At 36.8% G+C, this 19,026-nt stretch overlaps 1 protein-coding gene across 1 annotated transcript in view; it reads left to right on the top strand.

The window, feature by feature from the left end:
• The window catches only part of KPNA3 (karyopherin subunit alpha 3), a 53,035-nt gene extending 34,213 nt beyond the window's left edge, over positions 1–18,822 (top strand). Inside the window, exons 7-17 of the mRNA XM_035553337.2 lie at positions 555–640; positions 3,643–3,729; positions 4,122–4,291; positions 5,437–5,481; positions 8,546–8,677; positions 9,842–9,970; positions 11,739–11,843; positions 11,979–12,050; positions 12,171–12,333; positions 13,411–13,505; positions 16,091–18,822. Coding sequence (XP_035409230.1) covers positions 555–640; positions 3,643–3,729; positions 4,122–4,291; positions 5,437–5,481; positions 8,546–8,677; positions 9,842–9,970; positions 11,739–11,843; positions 11,979–12,050; positions 12,171–12,333; positions 13,411–13,505; positions 16,091–16,189 — 1,183 coding nt within the window. The 3' untranslated portion in view covers positions 16,190–18,822. The remainder of the gene's footprint in view (positions 1–554; positions 641–3,642; positions 3,730–4,121; positions 4,292–5,436; positions 5,482–8,545; positions 8,678–9,841; positions 9,971–11,738; positions 11,844–11,978; positions 12,051–12,170; positions 12,334–13,410; positions 13,506–16,090) is intronic.
• The last annotated feature ends 204 nt before the right edge of the window (positions 18,823–19,026 follow it).

The raw sequence follows: 19,026 nt of genomic DNA, 5'->3' as shown, positions 1-19,026 counted from the left end.
CATCTCGGATGTGATGTTAGAAGGGCCACAAGTGTATATTATTAGTTATGGTCAGCCATGGTTAATTTATTGAGAACTGCTAATGGCAGTAAGACGGTTGCACTTCTTCACTAAGTATGCCTTTGGGTCAGTTGGATGTGAAGAGGTGTCTGTTACCCATTAGAGAGGCATAATTAAATTTTATGATGATGTGTACTTGAAATCTTTCATACTGGAGATAATTAGTTAATTAGAGTAGCGGTCAGCTTCACTAGCTGGTGTGTGCTTCAACAAGTATTACTGTTTGTTTTTCTTTTATTTCTTTTAGTTTTTACTAATATGAAGTTGGAATGATTGGCAGTTTAAAAAAAGACGTAGAATGTAAAGTTAATATTTTTCTCTCATCTCTGTTCTTCTGAAATGTCCAGCCTTAGAGTATTTTGGAAAAACTTTTAGTTTGGTGGCACTGCTTAAATGTAGAGTCTGAGAGTGCATGCAGCTATTCATGCTGAAGTCATCCATAAAATAGTCTGAAGATTGTTTCAAGTTATTACTGTAAAATTATTTCATTACAGCCCTTCATTACAATTTGAAGCTGCATGGGCATTGACTAACATAGCATCAGGCACTTCTGCACAAACTCAAGCTGTTGTACAGTCTAGTAAGTATTAAAATTTGTTTATTGGGGGCTTGTGGATATTTTGGGTAAAAGGCAAAAAGGGGGTTTTTGGATAACATACCACTTGTTATCAAAACTATTAAAATTATAAAATTGTATATATCGGTCTTTCTCGAAAGTTTCTAGTTTTGTTCTTAAAGGTTGGTCTGTTTGTCAGTAACGATTAATATTAAGGATCACGGAACTGAATCTCCCTTTAAAGAAGATAGAGAATGACAGATGATACGAGTTTGACAAGAACGTTAGTCCTTTCTAATTCTGGAGTTGATTATTGAAATCATGTACCGTTAACTCCCCTTCAGCTAAACCTTACATTAGAAAGTAGTTCTTTCTACCTCAAGGGTATGTTCATAAATCTTACTAAAGTTGTTAAATACACGGTTATGTAAGATTGCCCATTTAAACACAGTTAAGAAAATTACCGTCCTTTCCTTTGACCATATGATTCATCTCTCCTGTACACACTGTGTTTGTTGTGCTGGCTTCGATTCTTATTTAACCAGCCACTGACACTTCCATTATAAAGAGACAGAAAATTAGAGCTAATTGAAGATAATTTATGTGTGCTGATTTCAATCAATCTGTTCTTATTTTTCTGGATTTTATATGTAGCTTTTGTGTATCAACATGCTTATCTTCAAACAATCACCTCTATGCTAAATGCAATGTTTTGTCATTAAATGGGAGGCTGTAGCTAAGTAATTATTTAATAAATTGCCTTAGTTTATTCATAGTCAGTGTTTTTATGTAGGAAAATGGTGACTTGGTTATTTGATTTTTTATTTATTTTTATAAATATTTGAACCTGTCTTTCAAATCAAAATGCAGTTTTTTATGTTTGGCTAATAAAATATCTCACTAACACTTAGATTCTGTATAGTTACTATATTGGAGCAATAGAGTAAGAATGCTCATCAAAATGAGCTTTGGGTAAAAATCCAAAGCCTTTAAAAATTGTAAAAATCTTGAAATTGTTTAAAAAAAATAATTAAATGATTTGGGCACTTCTGCTTTAATCTAAACACATCTTTAATCTAATTCTGCTTTACAGATGTCTATCTTTGAAAATGTACTTCCAAGTTTTCATCCTTCCCACCTTGTTAATCGGTTAAGCATTTTTTTTCATCCTTTTTCAAGTTGCAGTGTTATCATCTTTGGGTGAATGAATCCAAATGAAAAGGCTACTTATAGTATTTGCTTTGCAGAAAAAAGAGTGTGGAAATAAGATCTTAATGTGAAAATTAAAATTAAAATTAGAATAAAAAAATGCATGTGTACAGTTAAAAGCCTTGCTGTTAGATGCAGAATTACTCGAAGTTCAGGCTGGGATTTGTCCTGCCCAAAATCTGTTCAGCTAATGCTTGAAAAGAAGCAAGTGTGATAAAACGATCTGCAGAAGCAAAAAACATTTCCTAGGTTTTGCTTCTGAAGAGAAAATGGGCAGAAGTTTAGTCTGGCCACCTTGTACTGGGAGGTGACTAAGGGCCTCTGAACTCTGCTCTATTTTTGATAAGGGACAGTTTGAGGAAACAAAGTGATAGACCCTTTCAGAGGAGGCTGCTCCAGCCGAAATCCAAAAGAAGAAGGCTTCCTGCAATCCAGAGGGACAGATGGCAGTTGGAGGGCCTAGCAAGAGAGGGAAAGTCCTGTACTCACAGAATAGATCTGGCACGAACCAATTTGGAGCAGAAGCAATTAATTTTTTGAGAGCAGTAGATGAGATAACGTGCAACTCACGCTTTCTGAGACTGTCCTGCTTGAGAGCTGATATGAAATAGTTTCGTTCCTGCTTTTGAAAGCATACCAGGATTGCAGTCTAATATAAACTGCATACTTGACCCTCGTCTCTCTGAAATATGTTGAATACATGTATGGCTGAAATGTGGTCTCAGTAAACGCTGGGAAAAGGAGGCTTCAATATTCCTCTTGAGCTAACGGAAGTAGGACGATTATGACAAGAAAAGAAAGTGTTCTTAAGCAATGTTATATTGCTTTCCCTCCCAGCTTGTCAGTTGTAGGCTATTGCTGAATTACTCGTTCAGGTTGGGGAGGGAAATTTAGGTTCTCTTTATTCTTCATCACTCTCTCTCTATTTTTTTTTCCAGGAAAATAACAGCATGTTTTGGCTCCTTATTGCATCTTAAATTATCAACAGAATATTGATTCATAGCTGCTCACAAATTGTGTTGCAATTCTGTAAAATTTCTGAAGCTATTTTGGTTTTTATGGTATCTAAAGAAAAAATACACTTTTCTTCCAGAGTATAAAAATTGATGTATTTTATTTTACTTAGAAAGGCTATAGGATGAGTATGATAATACATAGATTTATAAAACTGTTGTAAGAATTCCCATCTTTCAAGGAATACGGATTGTCTGAGGGGAAATAGCACATGGGAGTAGCTTAGATCTCTTAAATGTATTTATTTCATCAAAGACTGAAATCTAAAATCAGTAGCACTTCCTTAATCTGGTATGTTGCCTGTGTTATATAAGAACAAATAAAAACTCGTCTTAGTACTGTATGGCAGATGGATGCAAGTCTTCACTGCATGTGGAAACTAACTATAGCCACCTCTTGGGAGGAAAGCTATTTTCTTAAAGTCAAGATTTGAAGCACATTTGCATGAGTAGGCATGTCTTTCTGCTAGGTATGTATTGCTGTCTTGGATAAGTGGAAAATCTGAATCACCAGGACATTAAACCTAGCACCTACAGATCTGTGGCTCTTATATAGCACTTTGAGAAAGATGGGGAAATGTTTAAATGTGGGGAGCAGTGTCGTTTAATAGTTGCTTGTTCTTGAGTCTATTTTTCCCCTCTCCAGATTTTTATAGAAATGTTTAACTGAAATGTTATATGCTGTTCATAAGAGAAGTCTGTATCTTAGTATAAGGTGTGGTAGAGAAAGTTTAACATGGATCAATGAACTTATCATGCATGTTATGTTCCAATAAAAACAAATCCAATCCTTTTGTTCTATAGATGCAGTACCCCTCTTTTTGAGACTACTTCATTCACCACACCAGAATGTCTGTGAGCAGGCTGTCTGGGCTCTTGGAAATATTATAGGTAACTGTTGTTCTTACAATGGTTGGAATTCAGGGAGTGTTTCATTTTAGAATTTGACTTTTGAACATTGGCATTATCATGTGAGACTATGTTTCCTCTGAATTCTGTGGCTTAATACAATTTTTCATGTGGAAAGAATTACATCTGTACATGCAATTTTTTTCTAAAGAATAGTGCCACTTGCTACACAAAATGTTAACAGGATAAATTCTGTGTCTCCTAAAATATACATACATATCTGTACGTATGTATATTTAATTGAACACGAACTTTTAGTAGTAAACTATTGGTGAGGAAACATAGAATTTCAGTATCCCGACATGTCATTGCATACATTTCAAGATTTTCCATTTTTAATGTAATTTCTTTTACAACAATTTTCATTTCTGTAGGTGATGGTCCTCAGTGTAGAGATTATGTCATATCACTGGGAGTTGTCAAACCTCTTCTGTCCTTCATCAATCCCTCCATTCCCATCACCTTCCTTCGGAACGTCACATGGGTCATTGTAAATCTCTGCAGGAATAAGGACCCCCCACCGCCTATGGAGACAGTTCAGGAGGTAAATAAAGAATTACAAGAGAGATAATTTTTTATACTCTGGGCTAGAAGCTAGATATTTCACATTGTCATACTATGAATTTATGTATATCTTTTGCCACTGTCTTCTGTCACTTACCAGTTGTTAAATGAAGTAATTTGACCAATTTGTTGCTTCTTACTGAGATTATAACAAAGCTACTCATAACATCTGAAACTGAAGATTGTCTGATTATCCATATATTAGAATGGACGCAACAAAAATTAACACTCTAGAAAGTGTTAACGTACTCAGCATTTAATATTTTTATCAAAAAAGACTACAAACAGGGTTCTGTATATATTCTGTATATAGGGTTATTCAAACGCAATTTTCAGTAAGAGGAAATACATATATTGAACGTAGTGTAGTTTGTGTTTTGATTAGTTGTGAACATGCAGTCATTGTCAAGTCCTCACTTGAGAAGCATCTGCAAATCTTTTTAAACTGGTGAACAAATACAGTGTTTAGAGTAGGCGCATCTAGTAAAGTTATTTGACTAGAACTACAGTTGTAAGTAAAGCTCTTCATTTTAAGATAAATTCCAAAGCCCAGGTACGGCTTTTGAAGCTGTGTGAAGATTGGAAGTGTAAGATTGGTAGTGAGTAAACTCCAATGTATTCTCCAAAACGAAGCAGACACTCTTAGAAGTAAGAATTTACCAAATTAAAAAACAAAACAAAACAAAACACTGTTTTAAGCAGTCTTGCCATTACTCAGTTATATACTTTCTCCGTACATGAATACAAAAATATATATTTTTATTTCAATCCAAAGAGGGTTTTATGTAAATAGTTTTTACTATGTTTTTCAGTAACTTTAAGCTTTCATAAATAGCAGGGAGATGTCTTATTTATGGTGTTTTTGTGTTTTCTCTCAAAGTCTAGTCTGCTCTCTGTGTGTCTTTGAAATAAATTACTTCCTTGTATTTTTACAAATTTTAAATAAAATATATTTTTATACATACTTTGGGGGAGGGAATGAGCAGTTGCTGGGAAACATGTGTAATGTACTAATGCAGTCTCAAACATTAGTCTCGAGTCTCAAGTTTTGTGACTGCACTACTTGGATTTGTGTTTACACAGCAAATTTTATTCTACTCTAATGACTGATGAACTTCTTTTCAGATTTTGCCAGCATTGTGTGTTCTCATTTACCATACAGATATAAATGTAAGTAATTTCTAAAGTTCTAGATATTTAGATCATTTTCTCTAAGAGAAAATGCTATAAGATTTTGTTGGTGGTTAACTTGTTTTTGTGTGTTAATTTTCATATACTTAAGCAGTAAATGGGCAATTAGATGCTAAGATTAATATAACTAGCCATTCAGAGCATGAAAAATGAAGTGCAAGCACCACTCCTAAAATATCTTTTCTAAAAGGCTTATATTTACGTTAGAAATCACATTTTAAGAAATACTATTTTGCAGAATTGAGCACTGAAAATTTAGAATTGTGATCTTTACTATTGACTTAATTCTGCCCCAATTTGTAATTTTGCATAGCTGATATATAATACATGTGTGCAAAGATATGTATAATTCTATATATTAGTTGAATCAAATACTGTAATTATATGGGTAATTCGGATTTTTACAACCTGTTGGGTGCCTGAATTTGCAACCTGTTTAACTAAAGAAATCACATATAAAAATATATTTAAGTAAATATCAATCAGCTATTGTTCTGTGGCACCTTCAACAACTTCTCTTCAGATTTTTAATGCTAAACCTTCAGTACTTCCCACATTCCTGAGCCATGGTTTTACATACATTCTCAAAGTAATGTCCTAGAGAGCTGGACTTACCTCCTGAGGTCTTACATTATGACTTCAGGAACCAAGATCTGTATAACTAAGGGTTACTGAGCTGCTTTTCTACTCCTCCTCCTGTCAGGACTTTGTAATGTCTTGGACTATTGCTCCCTGTAGTGACCTCCAAATTAGGGAAGCAAAAATTGAACCTTTGCGGTGGGTCTGGGGGTAGGACATAAGGTTGGTGGAGATGTCTTAGGTTATCTATTTCCGCAACGAGGTAGTGGTGTTTCTGCTGCTTCTTTAATGGTGTAGTGGGCATGGCTCCACAAGTATTTGCCAACAGTTTAATTTGGGATTTTGCCAGAGTTTTCCCAGTGTAATATGAGTGGGAGACAGCACATGGTGACTTTGCAATTCGTGATTTGGACAAACCTGAATGGAAACTCGTAGTAAAACCAAAATACATCTAACCTATAAGCTTTTTCTTTTTTCCTGCCAAATTTGAAAGCTTTTTGCAAGCAATGATTGTGTGAGAGCTTCTTAAATTAGATACGAGACTATGTGATGCCAGGTTTTGACTGATCTCAATTAGGGTGCCCATCTTTTTGATCCCGAGAGTCAGGTGCTAGTTTGGAGGTACCACTGTGGTCCCAGCCTCTGAGTATTGGAGCAGCAAACCTATCTTTGGAGATGAGTCAGTGATGCAGGTAGGTCAGCCAACAGTACTGTGAGCACTTCTGGCGGCTGCTGCTCTCGTCACCAACAGGGCTGTGGGGCAGCAAACTGGTGAGGCACCATCTCTCACTGCTTCTGCTGCGATACCGGCTCCACTGCAGCACGTTCTGCTGTCCCTGCGGCGTTAGTGGGTGAGGGCAGCAGCAGGCTGTGTCAGGAGAGTGTTAGGTCTGTGCTGTCTGGTCCCTGGAGAAGGGGGGAAGCAGCCTGTGGGTCAGGAGTTTAAAGTCCTTCCCACATCTCCAGTACTATTTAGCTGTCCTAATAGCTGGAAATTTTGTATGGGTATCTCTTTAAAAGTAGAATTCAGGTGCCTTTATGGAAATAGCAGATGAGGTTTCTTTTGGTTAAGTTGTCAGGGAGGGGAAGCTGGCTCCCAAGTTGCTATTTGGGTGCAAGTTGTGCCGTTCCCATTTGAAGCTCCCTTAAATCTCAGTGAGCTGGGCCACTGGCTCCTTTTTGCTTATCATGGAGCACTCAGCCTGGGCACAAGCTCTGCCTACAAAGCCTTTCAAACACAAGTTCAGACCATCTGATCTCAGAACATAATTAAGATGCTTAGATTTGGAGCCTGTTGCTCTAAGCTCATCTAGGTAAACTGGGTGAGAGCCACATTCAAAAGGTGTTTTAGTACACAGAATATAAAAAGTGCCTTAGCATGCAGAATATAGAGGGAGAATAGGCTAAGTCTGCTCTTAATTTAGGCACTTCACTGAAGTGCAATGAATTCAGGCCTTAGTCTTCATTAATATTACAGAGAGCAACTGCTTTGCTTTGGTTTGCAGTGGACATTTACTTAGAAATGCAGAGATCCAGATACCTCAACAGATGACGCCCTCAGTGGGGTCCAGATTTCTCTTCCTGCAGTTCCTAACATCATCTCTAAGTGATGGGATATTACCACTCTTTCTGCTAGCTTTGTTTCTGCTTCAAAAACTACCTTTAAAATAACCGTAACTTTTGTACCTTTCCTTTTTTTTTTTTTGAGGGCTCTCAAATCATCCTTATCAAGTCATCAGTGACGTAGTCGTTACTTTCTTTAAGATACTAAGAGTGCCCTGCATGATAGTCATTCCTTTGTGTTTTTTCCCTTTGCTTGAACAGTTGCCACCTTACAATAGCTGTTACTCCTTTAGCTGGTGTAAGAAATTCTTTTCTTTGCTGTGGATTTTAATCTCGATATGAAGGCCAAAGAGGATACGTTGAGGATAGTTTGCAGTTTAACTTCAAAACTGCACTATGGATCAGAAATGTTAAAGTGTATATAGATGGATTACATACCATGGGAATTTAGGTATTCTGTAATCAGAAGATAGCACATCTAACAGATTAGGGCAGGGTCAGGAGGCTGGCTCAGTATTGTCTTCAGAAAGTTACTAGCATAGTTACTTACCTGAGCTGATCATCAATCTGTGAAATGCAAACCAAGCCAAAAAATTTACTTTTGTCAGGTGATGTGTGCTGTAATTTTATGCACCAAAATGTGGTGTTTAATTAAAAAAAAAAAAAAAAAAAGAGGACATAGAAATTATTTTCATGGTACAAATGACCCCAGTTATCATAGGTGTACCTAATAATCTAAAATTCTACAAATCAGTTTGCATTATAGTATTTGTGTTTTTCCTGTAACGGAGTTGCATGCTCCTTTTTTACCCAGATGTGTGGAATGTTGATCGCTAAATTAAGACTCGGTTATACGGATCTTGCTATTCAATCTGTAAACCATGTTCTTTCCAACTTGTAGATTCTTGTGGACACCGTTTGGGCTCTGTCCTACTTAACAGACGGTGGTAATGAACAGATACAAATGGTGATTGATTCAGGAGTTGTACCTTTCCTAGTTCCCCTTCTGAGTCATCAGGAGGTTAAAGTTCAAGTAAGTCTGCTTCAGTGTCTTTGAATAGTCTTTTGTAACCTATTTGCTTTAAAAAATGTGCTTCTGAGTATTTATTAGTGGTGTTCTGAGACGAGCATTTATAGCTACATTTGTTGTAGGTAAACTGAACAAAAATGTTACCTACCCTAAGGAAAAAAGATAATTTAAAATTACATTGAAGCTGTTTTGAGATTTCTTTGATTTTGTTAGTGACAGGTTAAACATTAACTTCCATTGCGTGATTACCAGGGGTGCATTCCTTTTGTGCTCCTAAAATACTTAATGACAGTAGGTTTTACATTTTCCAAATTATATATACTCTTTTTTTCTGTTGCCACATGTATGGTTGCAGCATCTGAATACCTCATGGAAATCAGCTATGTTTTTGAGACTCGCTGAATGTTAAAATATTTGCAGATTCTTAGTTCTTTTAGTAGAGTAAATTTCTGGTTATCTACAAAAGGTAGGGTAACTGACCTTGTTTGATTAATTTCAAAAACGAAGGGAAACTTAAAGTTAGTTAATATGTCCTTGATTTTTATAAACTAACCATTGGAATGTGGAAGGGTTTTTTTTTTTCTATGTCTGTGCATTTATCATGTTTGTTTAGTTTGGACTTTGGATGAGACTTGGCTGTCTTGAAATTTGTCAGGCCAGTTCATTTGATGAAAACAAGTCCCTCCAGTATTCTGTCACTTATAAAGCACTAAATAACTAATACATAAGAGTATAACGTACATTTTTGAAAGTCAAGTAAGAGTCAATAAGAATAAAAGTAGTCTTTTTTTTTTAATACTGCAGTGGAGACCTGAATCGAAAAGTAAGCAATATTAGCAGACATAGTCAAGACCTAGATGCATTTATTGTAAATCAGATCAGATACACAATGAATTATTTTATTGTTTTAATACCCTTTTACTTTCTAGTCTTTACACTTTTGGAGTTGGGCTGCAGTGCATCTATTGAGTAAAATTCTGTAGTATGTGTTTTTGTTCTGGTGAAACAGCACCCCTTTTTAGAGTGTAGCTGGCAGGCTGAAGTGCTAAATTGCGTTTTGCAAAGTGTTTTTGTAGAGACATTTTAAAATGATCTTTGTTTTAGCATAAGTAACAGCAACGTCTTTAACATGCAATTTTTTTTTTCCTTCCCACTTTGAATATTCAGACAGCAGCACTGAGAGCAGTAGGCAACATAGTAACTGGTACTGATGAACAGACACAAGTTGTTCTCAATTGTGATGTTTTGTCTTACTTCCCAAACCTCCTGACGCATCCAAAAGAGAAGATAAACAAGGTATATTATGATCTGCTTCTTCCTAACTTAATCTTGTTGTTTAAAGTGTAGAACAGTAGTCTGTAGCACGTTACAGAAGAATTTCTTATACCTGTTATCTCTGGGATGTCAGCAATTCTGTATAAAGATGCAGCAGCCTTTGAGGCTGGTGCTTAATTAGGGCTGAAGCCAACCAGGCATACTGGGGATCTGTGCGTTGGTGTTGATGCCCAGTGCTTTTTGGGAGGACTGATGGTTTTTGCTTTTAAGTGTGATACGTTTTTTTCAGTTTGCTTGCACAGTGAGTAATTGCTGAACTTGCGTTAGGGTTTTTCATATGTAAGGATTGTTACTTTGGGTTGAGTCCAGTGAGATGGGTGAGATTGATCCAGTTTTTCCACTCAGCAAAATTAAAGAAGCTTGATGAAATAACACCTTTTTTTATAGCGAAGTTCTTTCTCTTCTGTTGTCAGTCCTCACTTTCAAGGGAGTAGGGAATACCACTGCCCTTTTTTGAAAACTATCCCTGGGTTTCCTCTCCTTCCTTCTGGCAGAGGGAACTTTGCTTCTGCAGAGGACTGGGTGGTATAGGGAGAGTTAGAGGAAAGAATGTGATCGATGGCCTCTTTTCCAGAGCTGTATTTGATGATGTTTTTTGTTAATAATTTTTGTTAATCATCATGCCATCTTTCCCTGCAGAGATGGGACTGGTTGAGGAGGAAGTTTTTTCTTTTCTCTCGCCTTTTGTTTATCTTACACGATTTCCCTATTTTAGCTTACCACTGAGGGGAAATCTGTTAGTGAGGAATCTATGTCTTCAGGGCCTGGCAACTGCCAAGAGCACTGAAGAAGTTAATCTTTGACAGTTCAAACAGCTATGATTTGTTTCTGCCTGCCCTTCTAGCACTCAGGAAAGAACAAGAAATGCCAAGATTCAGTGCTTTTGAATGTCAAGAAATGAACTATTATTGTATAAGGGGAGTGTATAAACACCTTTGAGTTTTTTAATAAATGTTGTGAGGAGCAAATAAAAGTCAGATATACGTCCCTGGAAAATGGAACCCATTGTTTTCTGCAGTACTTTGTAATTGGCTCTTTGATGGCTTATTAAAGTTTGGTTTTAGTAAAGATAAGAGCTTTCTTAAGATGTTCTCAGTTGTCTTGACAAGTATCCCCCATTGTAACCATGAATTTGTTGCTGCCATTAGATGTTATCTATGCTGAGGAGCCACCTGAAAGCGATAAGTGCTGAGTAAGGTCTGAGGACTGAGAGTCCTGTCCTGTCTGATAATTAATGGGAAAACTCGAATGAGCTTTGTAAGCTCTACTTCATGTTTCAGGAACAAAATCGGAGCTGGAAGCACAGAAAGCTACTGCTGAGCTGTCAGGTCAAATATTACAGAAGTCCCTTTTTATATGGGGTTTTACTGATTTTCTTTGCAAAACTGATTAAAAGTTTAAAACGTGGCTGTGATTCCAGCAGCACAAAGTGGATGTAAGGTTTAAGTCAGTATCACTCCCAGTGAATGGAAACACTCCTTGTGTAAGTAATAATCTGACCCAGTGAATTAATCATATCAGTTTTGTATTGATCCCCTGCATGTTTGGCTTTCACAGTGCAATAAAGGTTGTGTGCTGGAAGTGCTAGTGGGGGGGAAACCCGGAGGCTCTGTTTAGAGATTGGTCATTGTATGAGTTGAAGTTTTGAGGTTGTTTTGTTCGGTTTGTTTTTTTTATCTGTTGACTGTTTTTGAAAAGTGCTTTGCTTTTTTATTTTTTCCATTTTTAGGAAGCAGTTTGGTTCCTTTCCAATATCACAGCAGGAAACCAACAACAAGTTCAGGCTGTAATAGATGCTGGTCTAATCCCTATGATCATACACCAGCTGGCTAAGGTCAGTCAAACTATCAGCTATGCGAGTTGTCATCCTCTTTTTATAAACCTGACATGAAGAGTCGGTGATTTTTAATAATAAGCTTGACAGATGTTTCCATGTGGATTTTAATGAGCTATTAATTTTATTCTTCAGGGGGACTTTGGAACACAAAAGGAAGCTGCTTGGGCAATTAGCAATTTGACAATAAGTGGGAGAAAAGATCAGGTATGTGTAGTAGGATTTCAGTTTGTCCCGAAAACATTGTACGTGCAGCCATTTGTAAGAAGCAAAATGTTCAAAGCATTTTGGATGCTTTGTTCAAAGGCTTTTTTTCCTATTATTTAGGTTGAATACCTTGTACAGCAAAACGTAATCCCGCCATTCTGCAACCTACTCTCAGTAAAGGATTCTCAAGTGGTACAGGTGGTGCTGGATGGTCTGAAAAACATCCTGATAATGGCTGGCGATGAGGCCAGCTCAATAGCTGAAATTATAGAAGAGTGTGGAGGTAAGTGCTTTTTAGGCTTTTTAAAAAATTAATTTACTGAATTTTATTCTGTCTTCTGGCTGTTGTTGATGTTTAGTACAGCATTTTTGTGACCCTGGGCTATTTAAATAAGCAAGCGAGACTTTTGCAATGAGAAAAATGACACACTTTCCTGTTTAGCTTGTTTTGGGGATGGTCATGTTGGAGGCAGTCAGTGGAGGAGCTTTCTGTAGCTTAGGTATTTCTAGACTTAAATGAGAATTGTACTTCTTTTCATTTGGCTGTTGCATGTAGTTGGTTGTGTGGTAAAACACAATTCTTGCTGTAATTACTGCTTTGGAAGCAGATGTGAGGATCATAATTCCATTAAGACCAAAACAGGATGAGGAGTCAGGCTTTTGGATATTGCAATCTTATTATTTACTTAGTATTAACTAAGTATTGCAAACTTAGTATTAACAAGCTACAGGCCTCCCTATTTTCTTCAAGGTTTCCTTGTTTTTTCCCAGTTTGGGAGTACAATTTTAATTGATATAGTAGAGTAAGGTAGCACTAAATGGATGTTTAAGAACTTAGTGTATTGAAAACTTTTCCCTTGTGTATACCACATCCAGTTTGAAAATGGGACTATAGTTTTAAGCTGCTCTTAGCATGAGACTTTGTTGCCTTATTGTTTAAAAATTGTATGCAACTCACAAATAATGTCACTTCCTTATTCATATATGCAGAAGGCACAATGACTGGGACAAAAGCTACATATTAGACAGCAGAAGTCTTAAAAAATAATTTAAAAATGAAAAAACAAACACAAAAGTACAGAGAATTTTATCTAAAAAGAGAGAAAATTCCCTTATCCTGTGTTCATAAAATGGGATATTCCATGGCATGCAAAGGTTCACGAACTATTTTTTTTAAATCTTGGAGACAAAGATAGCTATTGTGTAGATAATACTTGGAAACTGAGCTGCATCTTTTTTATTATGTTTCTTTAGTAATCTCTCATGATTTTTCTTGTTTTCTTTTTTTTTTTTTTTTCAAAGTAGTTAGTAACTCACTTTAGATTAAACTTAAAATTCTTCTCCCTTTTCTTTTATCCAGGGTTAGAGAAAATTGAAGCCTTGCAACAGCATGAGAATGAAGACATTTATAAACTAGCATTTGAAATCATAGATCAGTATTTCTCTGGTGATGATGTAAGTATGCTAAGGATTGAAAAGCATATGTCCTGTGCTGTTACTGTTATCGTAGTAAGTACCTTGTCACTGTTGCTCAGTTCCAGTTGTGATAATAGGTTGGCCGGGAGGTCAATTTTCCTGTTCCTTTTTCAGTTCACCTTCCCTTAATTGAAAGTCTTTGAAGAGTTTCTCAATATCAAGAACTTCTTTAGCAACATTATGATGAGTGATCTCGTTTTACTTAAACAAATTGATTGATGCTGACCTAATGTTATATTGACATGTACATTGACATGTAATTACTTGTGATTAGAGTCAAAACAGTTCTCTGGCTCTCCTGCTTTGCTTTCTCATACATCAGTCTTAGGAGTGGCGGAGCAGATCCTTAATTTCAGATAGATTACTGTATTTCAGCTCTGTAATTGCTCAGTCTGGATTCTGCATTGAAGAGAGTCATTAAAACCAGAAAACTCTCTGCAGCTGATTGAGCTAGACCATCAGATATTTTCTTGCATCCCAAGTAGACATTTTGACAGTTTGGTTTCCAGCTCTTCCTGCTGCTGGCTGCTTGTGAGTGCCTCAGAAACACTTCAGCAAATAATTTGAGGAGGAATAATGGTTGCCTTTTCTAGGCCTTGTAGGGTGTTTGCACTTCTGCAGCCTGGCAGTACTGTGTCTTCGGTTCTTTTGGCTAACAAGCCTCACAAATTGAACTCTTCAGATATCAGCTCTAATTTTATGACTTCCTAATTTTCCATTTATGGTCCCGTTGTGCAGCTGTGAGGTTAGTCACCAAAAGTTAAGATCTGTGAAAAGTTTCCTATGCTTTTAATGATTCTGTGGGCAGTGTCTAATAATCTCCATAATGGCTCTGAGACTTCCGTAGTTAACTGAAGAGCACAGTCTGGTTGGTGTGGGTGGAAAAATACCCCTGTTGAGGTTAGTACTCCCTTTTGTGCATTTACTTTTTACATAAACTGATGTGATTTAGTCTGTGCCTAATTGGCTGAATTTACCTCCTTTACTTGGGAGCAAGACTTTACTTCAAATTATTGCTTATACTGGTAGCACATGTTCTGGAGTTTCTGAAACTTACTAGGAATTGTAGAAATTCCATAATTGGCAGATTGGAACTAAAACACAGCAACAAACAAATTTTGAGACAGTAACTGTAAGTGGCAAAATGAACCCTTGTCAGTTTAGTACCAATGCAAACAAACAAGAAAAAAAAAAACTGAAACGAAATCCAAATTGCCCGAAGGAGAGAAGAGAGTGGTTATGTTTGCCTCTTTGGTAGTGTTAAGCTTGACTGCCCAGGAGTATTCCTGCCTTCTGTCACTTCAGGAGCTTCTGAGTTTCTGTGTTCTCATAAAATGTTGCTGGTCACTAGATATTCACCCTTTCATTGTTAATCCCAAATGCTCCTTTGCTGAGTGAGCCCTGCAAAGTGCACAGGCAGGTACTTTAGGACCAGCACTGATAGCTTCCTGACTTTTGTTTATTTCATAAAAGATATGAGAACTTCTTTAACATTACTTTGTAGTACCCCTCCAGAAGGCAGAAGTGCTAATTTATCAACTCACAAACATTTGCAAAGCATTCTGAAACCAGATTCGATCTTCATTCGGTAGTGACATGCCCTAGTCTTCCTCCTGCGAATTGTTGCTGTCCCCAGATGCCTTAATCCCTCTTTCCAATTTAGCTGTTAAGTCGCCCGAAGTAAAAAGAAACATAAAGACTTGAGGTGTGTCAGTTCAGGAGTCTGCACTACTCCAATGACAGACCTCAGAAACCTCTTTAGACCCCACAAGGGCTCTTGTATGTGCTTCCAAAATGACACGCAGTTTGAACCAGCGTGTGACTGCTACAGCCTGTTTTGTAGGGACGGTGTGTTCCGAGCACGGGTGCAGCTGGTGATTTGGAGGAGGATGGGTAGGGGTTGAAGTTGTGCAGGTTGAGGGTACTGCCAGTGGTACTTCTGGTTTCTAGAGGCAGTTATGGCAGTGAACGCTTAAATCCTCACAGCTCTGAGGAAGTTGGATAAAGTTGGATGCAGATGCCTTGCATTCTATATTCATAAAGTATTTTTGGTTTAAAAATATTTCAGATTGCACTTACGGGAATTACGTAAAACTGCTCTGAAATGAGTTAGTCTAAATCCTTCAGATCCTAATAGGAGATGCCAATTATTCTTTTAAGCTTTATACAAGTCTTTCTATCAGCTGCTAATAAAAATTTTCATGTTGCAATAAATGGGAGAAAGTACAAAACTAATTTTGGAATTTACATCTAGTGATCAGCCAACTGAAGAAGTGCTGGAAATTGGCATTGAAAATTAAATTGCACAGCTAAAATAGCAACAGCTTTGACTGAGCAGCAACCCAGTCTCTAGCCATGTTGATTTTCTGTTCCCCCAACGGTATTAGAACAGAGTTGATGTGTTGATCTTTTTAAACAAAGCTGAGGAATTGAATTCAAAAAACTAATCTAATTTTATTGCAATAATGCTTAATAAATAGATGAAGGTTTGTGAATCTCGCTTACGTGTACTGGATTGTGCTGGGAATTGGCCTCTGATGCACTTTTGTTGCTTTATTTCACAGATCGATGAAGATCCCAGTCTCATTCCTGAAGCCACTCAAGGAGGTACTTACAATTTCGACCCAACGGCCAACCTTCAAACAAAAGAATTTAATTTTTAAGTTCAAAAAAGTGCAGCTTCTCTGTCCCACACCAGTATGAAGCACCACCAGATGGCTACCAAGTGAAGAAACAAAAGGCTCCAAGACACACATGCCTCTTCGTTTTGATGCTTCTAAAGCAAGCCATGTATCGGTCACTTTGCAGTTGCCAAACATCACTATCACATGGACTGTAAATGCATATGCATGATCTCTTAAACTGTTTCAGAATTCTTTTTAACAGTCCCAACTACCTTTTTTTGCCTTTTTCCTGGTGCCACATGCTGACAACCGCAATCTGCAGTTTTGTTAAGAATATTCCATAGTGGTGGCACATTGGCTTTCCACGGAAAAGTAGCTTCTTTGGAAAATGGTGCGCTGTGGATCAAGACACTTTGGTATGATGCATACATTTTGGAAGACTCTACAGGGGCCCAGTTTGCTCTGAGCCTCCATCATCCTCCTCCACAAACATATTTTCATATACTTTATGTGGAAGAATAGATTAAAAAATGCAAGCCAATTGAATTTCATTGGTGAAACTGAAATAAAAGTAACTTAAAAAAAAAAAAAACACTTGGCAATTGATTAAACACTTAAGTTTAAAGCAAACAAAAAAACTACTTCATCTATCAATAATTGATGTGTGTTCATTAACTGCCTCAGAAACCAGGGTTGGAGAAAGAACTGTAGATTTGGACTGGTAAAGCTTTGCCATTATACCTAATTTTTGAGAACAGCGAGCCCTATTTGACCACTCACTTCAGCCTGTGTGTTCCTGCTGTTTTGAAGTAATCAAATGCTGTGCATGGTATTTTACCTGAGCTACAAACCTGTTATGGACTTGAACTTCTGTTTAAGCTGAAAGCAAGAATCCCAGACTGTAGAAAAAAAAAAATCTGTCCAAAAATGTATTAGTTAAAAAAGAATCTTGCTTTCAACTTTCAGTAGTCAATATATTTTGTTTTAAATTGATAATTGGATATGGTTGATTTATATTGGGTTTAAACTGTGGAGCTTTCATGTTTACTGTAATTTAGTCTTAAACTATTTTTTACTTAGTAACCAGTGCTTATGATGATGTGGTTGGCAACAAACCAGCAACTACTTAGAAGCGTCATAAAAGCTTCATTCTTGGAGTATTGGAAGAGTAATTCAGAAATTAGTCTCAAATCTTATTCACATGATTACAAAAGATGCAAACTGGTTGATGTGTGAGGCTGGATGGAAGCTGCCATGATTCAGCATAAACCCGATGTGCAGCGCACATTAAATAACTTTACGTAAGGTATGTGAGGTCATTGCTTTTGGAAAATCGCCTGACCCAGTCATTTTCAAAGGGATTTTGGTATTGCTGGAGCGGAGATCGATACTTGTGAAATTCTGTAAGCTATCACACAAACTGGTTTTGTTGCTGTTGTTTACTGGGTGTAATTTCCCAATGCATTGATGTGAAGGGATAGAAAAATCTAAACTAATTTAGTTATTGGATGTGGGTTGTATTTACTGTGATGAAGATAAGGACAGATGCCATCAGAGCTTTGTGGATCAGCTGTTTTTCCACTGATGAACAACGCATAGCAGGTGTGCATTCATTAAATATATATCTGCCAAGGTGGAGCCACTTTAAAGAGCGAGTTGTCTTGTATCTTAACTTGATACAAGCGTATGTTTAAACTGCAAGATTTTTACTTGCTAGATAATCTGTTTTAATATAGTGGTTTGGCCTCTGATTATTTATAGGTTTTATAAATTTTAGAATCAATTTCTCTTTAAGGTGGCTCAGATTTTTCAACTCTTGTGCACATAAAATTGAGTTGAAGTTCATTGTGCCTTTTTTCTTTTCCCAAAAGTTGAGTTGAAGCTTCATATGGTAACTGCATCCTATTCACACACTATAGTCTAAGATCTTGAAACTGTGTGGTGTTCGCTAAAAAACTAAACAATAAAAAGTCAAAGTTAGGTAAGGTCACAAAGTTCTTGTGAAATTAGAGTTCCAGCAGGTGTTATTGTGAACAAATATTTCCCCTTCTAACTCAATTTAGTTTCCCTATATGCCATATAGAATGACGGTTACCCTGTTCAGCCTGCACTCACTACTATCCTACAGGTTATATACAAATTGATACTAAAACAACAGTTTTCCACTACTGTGAAGATTTGATCTTTTTCTTGCACTCAATGCATTACATTAAAAGTGAACATCGGAGAACTGAGGTAAAGCAAGACAAAGCGTTTGCTCAGTTCTTTCTGTTGTGACCTTATCAGCTTTTGATTGGGATTGCACCATTTCATAGTTAATAAAGGAAACAAAGTATATTGCTGCACTTTTACGTTTTCAGAACAGTGTTTAAAATTGCATTGTTTTTATTATTTTTTTAAACTATCAGTTAAAATAGACTAAAACGTTCTTTCAAAGAGGCATCTAAATGTGTTCCTAATTTTGTATATGGGCTTAGGTTTTGTAACCAATAAAAAGCTGCTATCAAATACTATAAAAAATTCAAGAACTTATTTTGAAAATTATGAAACTGCTTAGTCTTCACAGATCTCGACTTAGGGGTTTTTGTCTTTGACTAGATATTAGTTAGCAGAACTCCGCATCAAAGTTTGACATATGTTACAAGAATGAATAAAGTAAGCTAACGCAGTGATCTCTGAAATGTTGGGTACTGTTCTACTACGGAGTTTTATATTTTTTTTTAGGGAAGTGTTTCCCAAACGTGTATGGGAGGCAATGGTAAGTGGGCTGCAGCCGGTCTGCACAACTATATATGAAAGAGTGACTTCCACTAAAGGTGTGGAGGTGCACCACAGCACCAGGGAGCTCCAGAAACGTGTTTTCCAGGTCCCAGTGC

Source organism: Cygnus atratus, chromosome 1 (genome assembly GCF_013377495.2).
Source record: "Cygnus atratus isolate AKBS03 ecotype Queensland, Australia chromosome 1, CAtr_DNAZoo_HiC_assembly, whole genome shotgun sequence".
NCBI lineage: Eukaryota > Metazoa > Chordata > Aves > Anseriformes > Anatidae > Cygnus > Cygnus atratus.
This window is presented reverse-complemented; position numbering and strand designations above follow the sequence as displayed.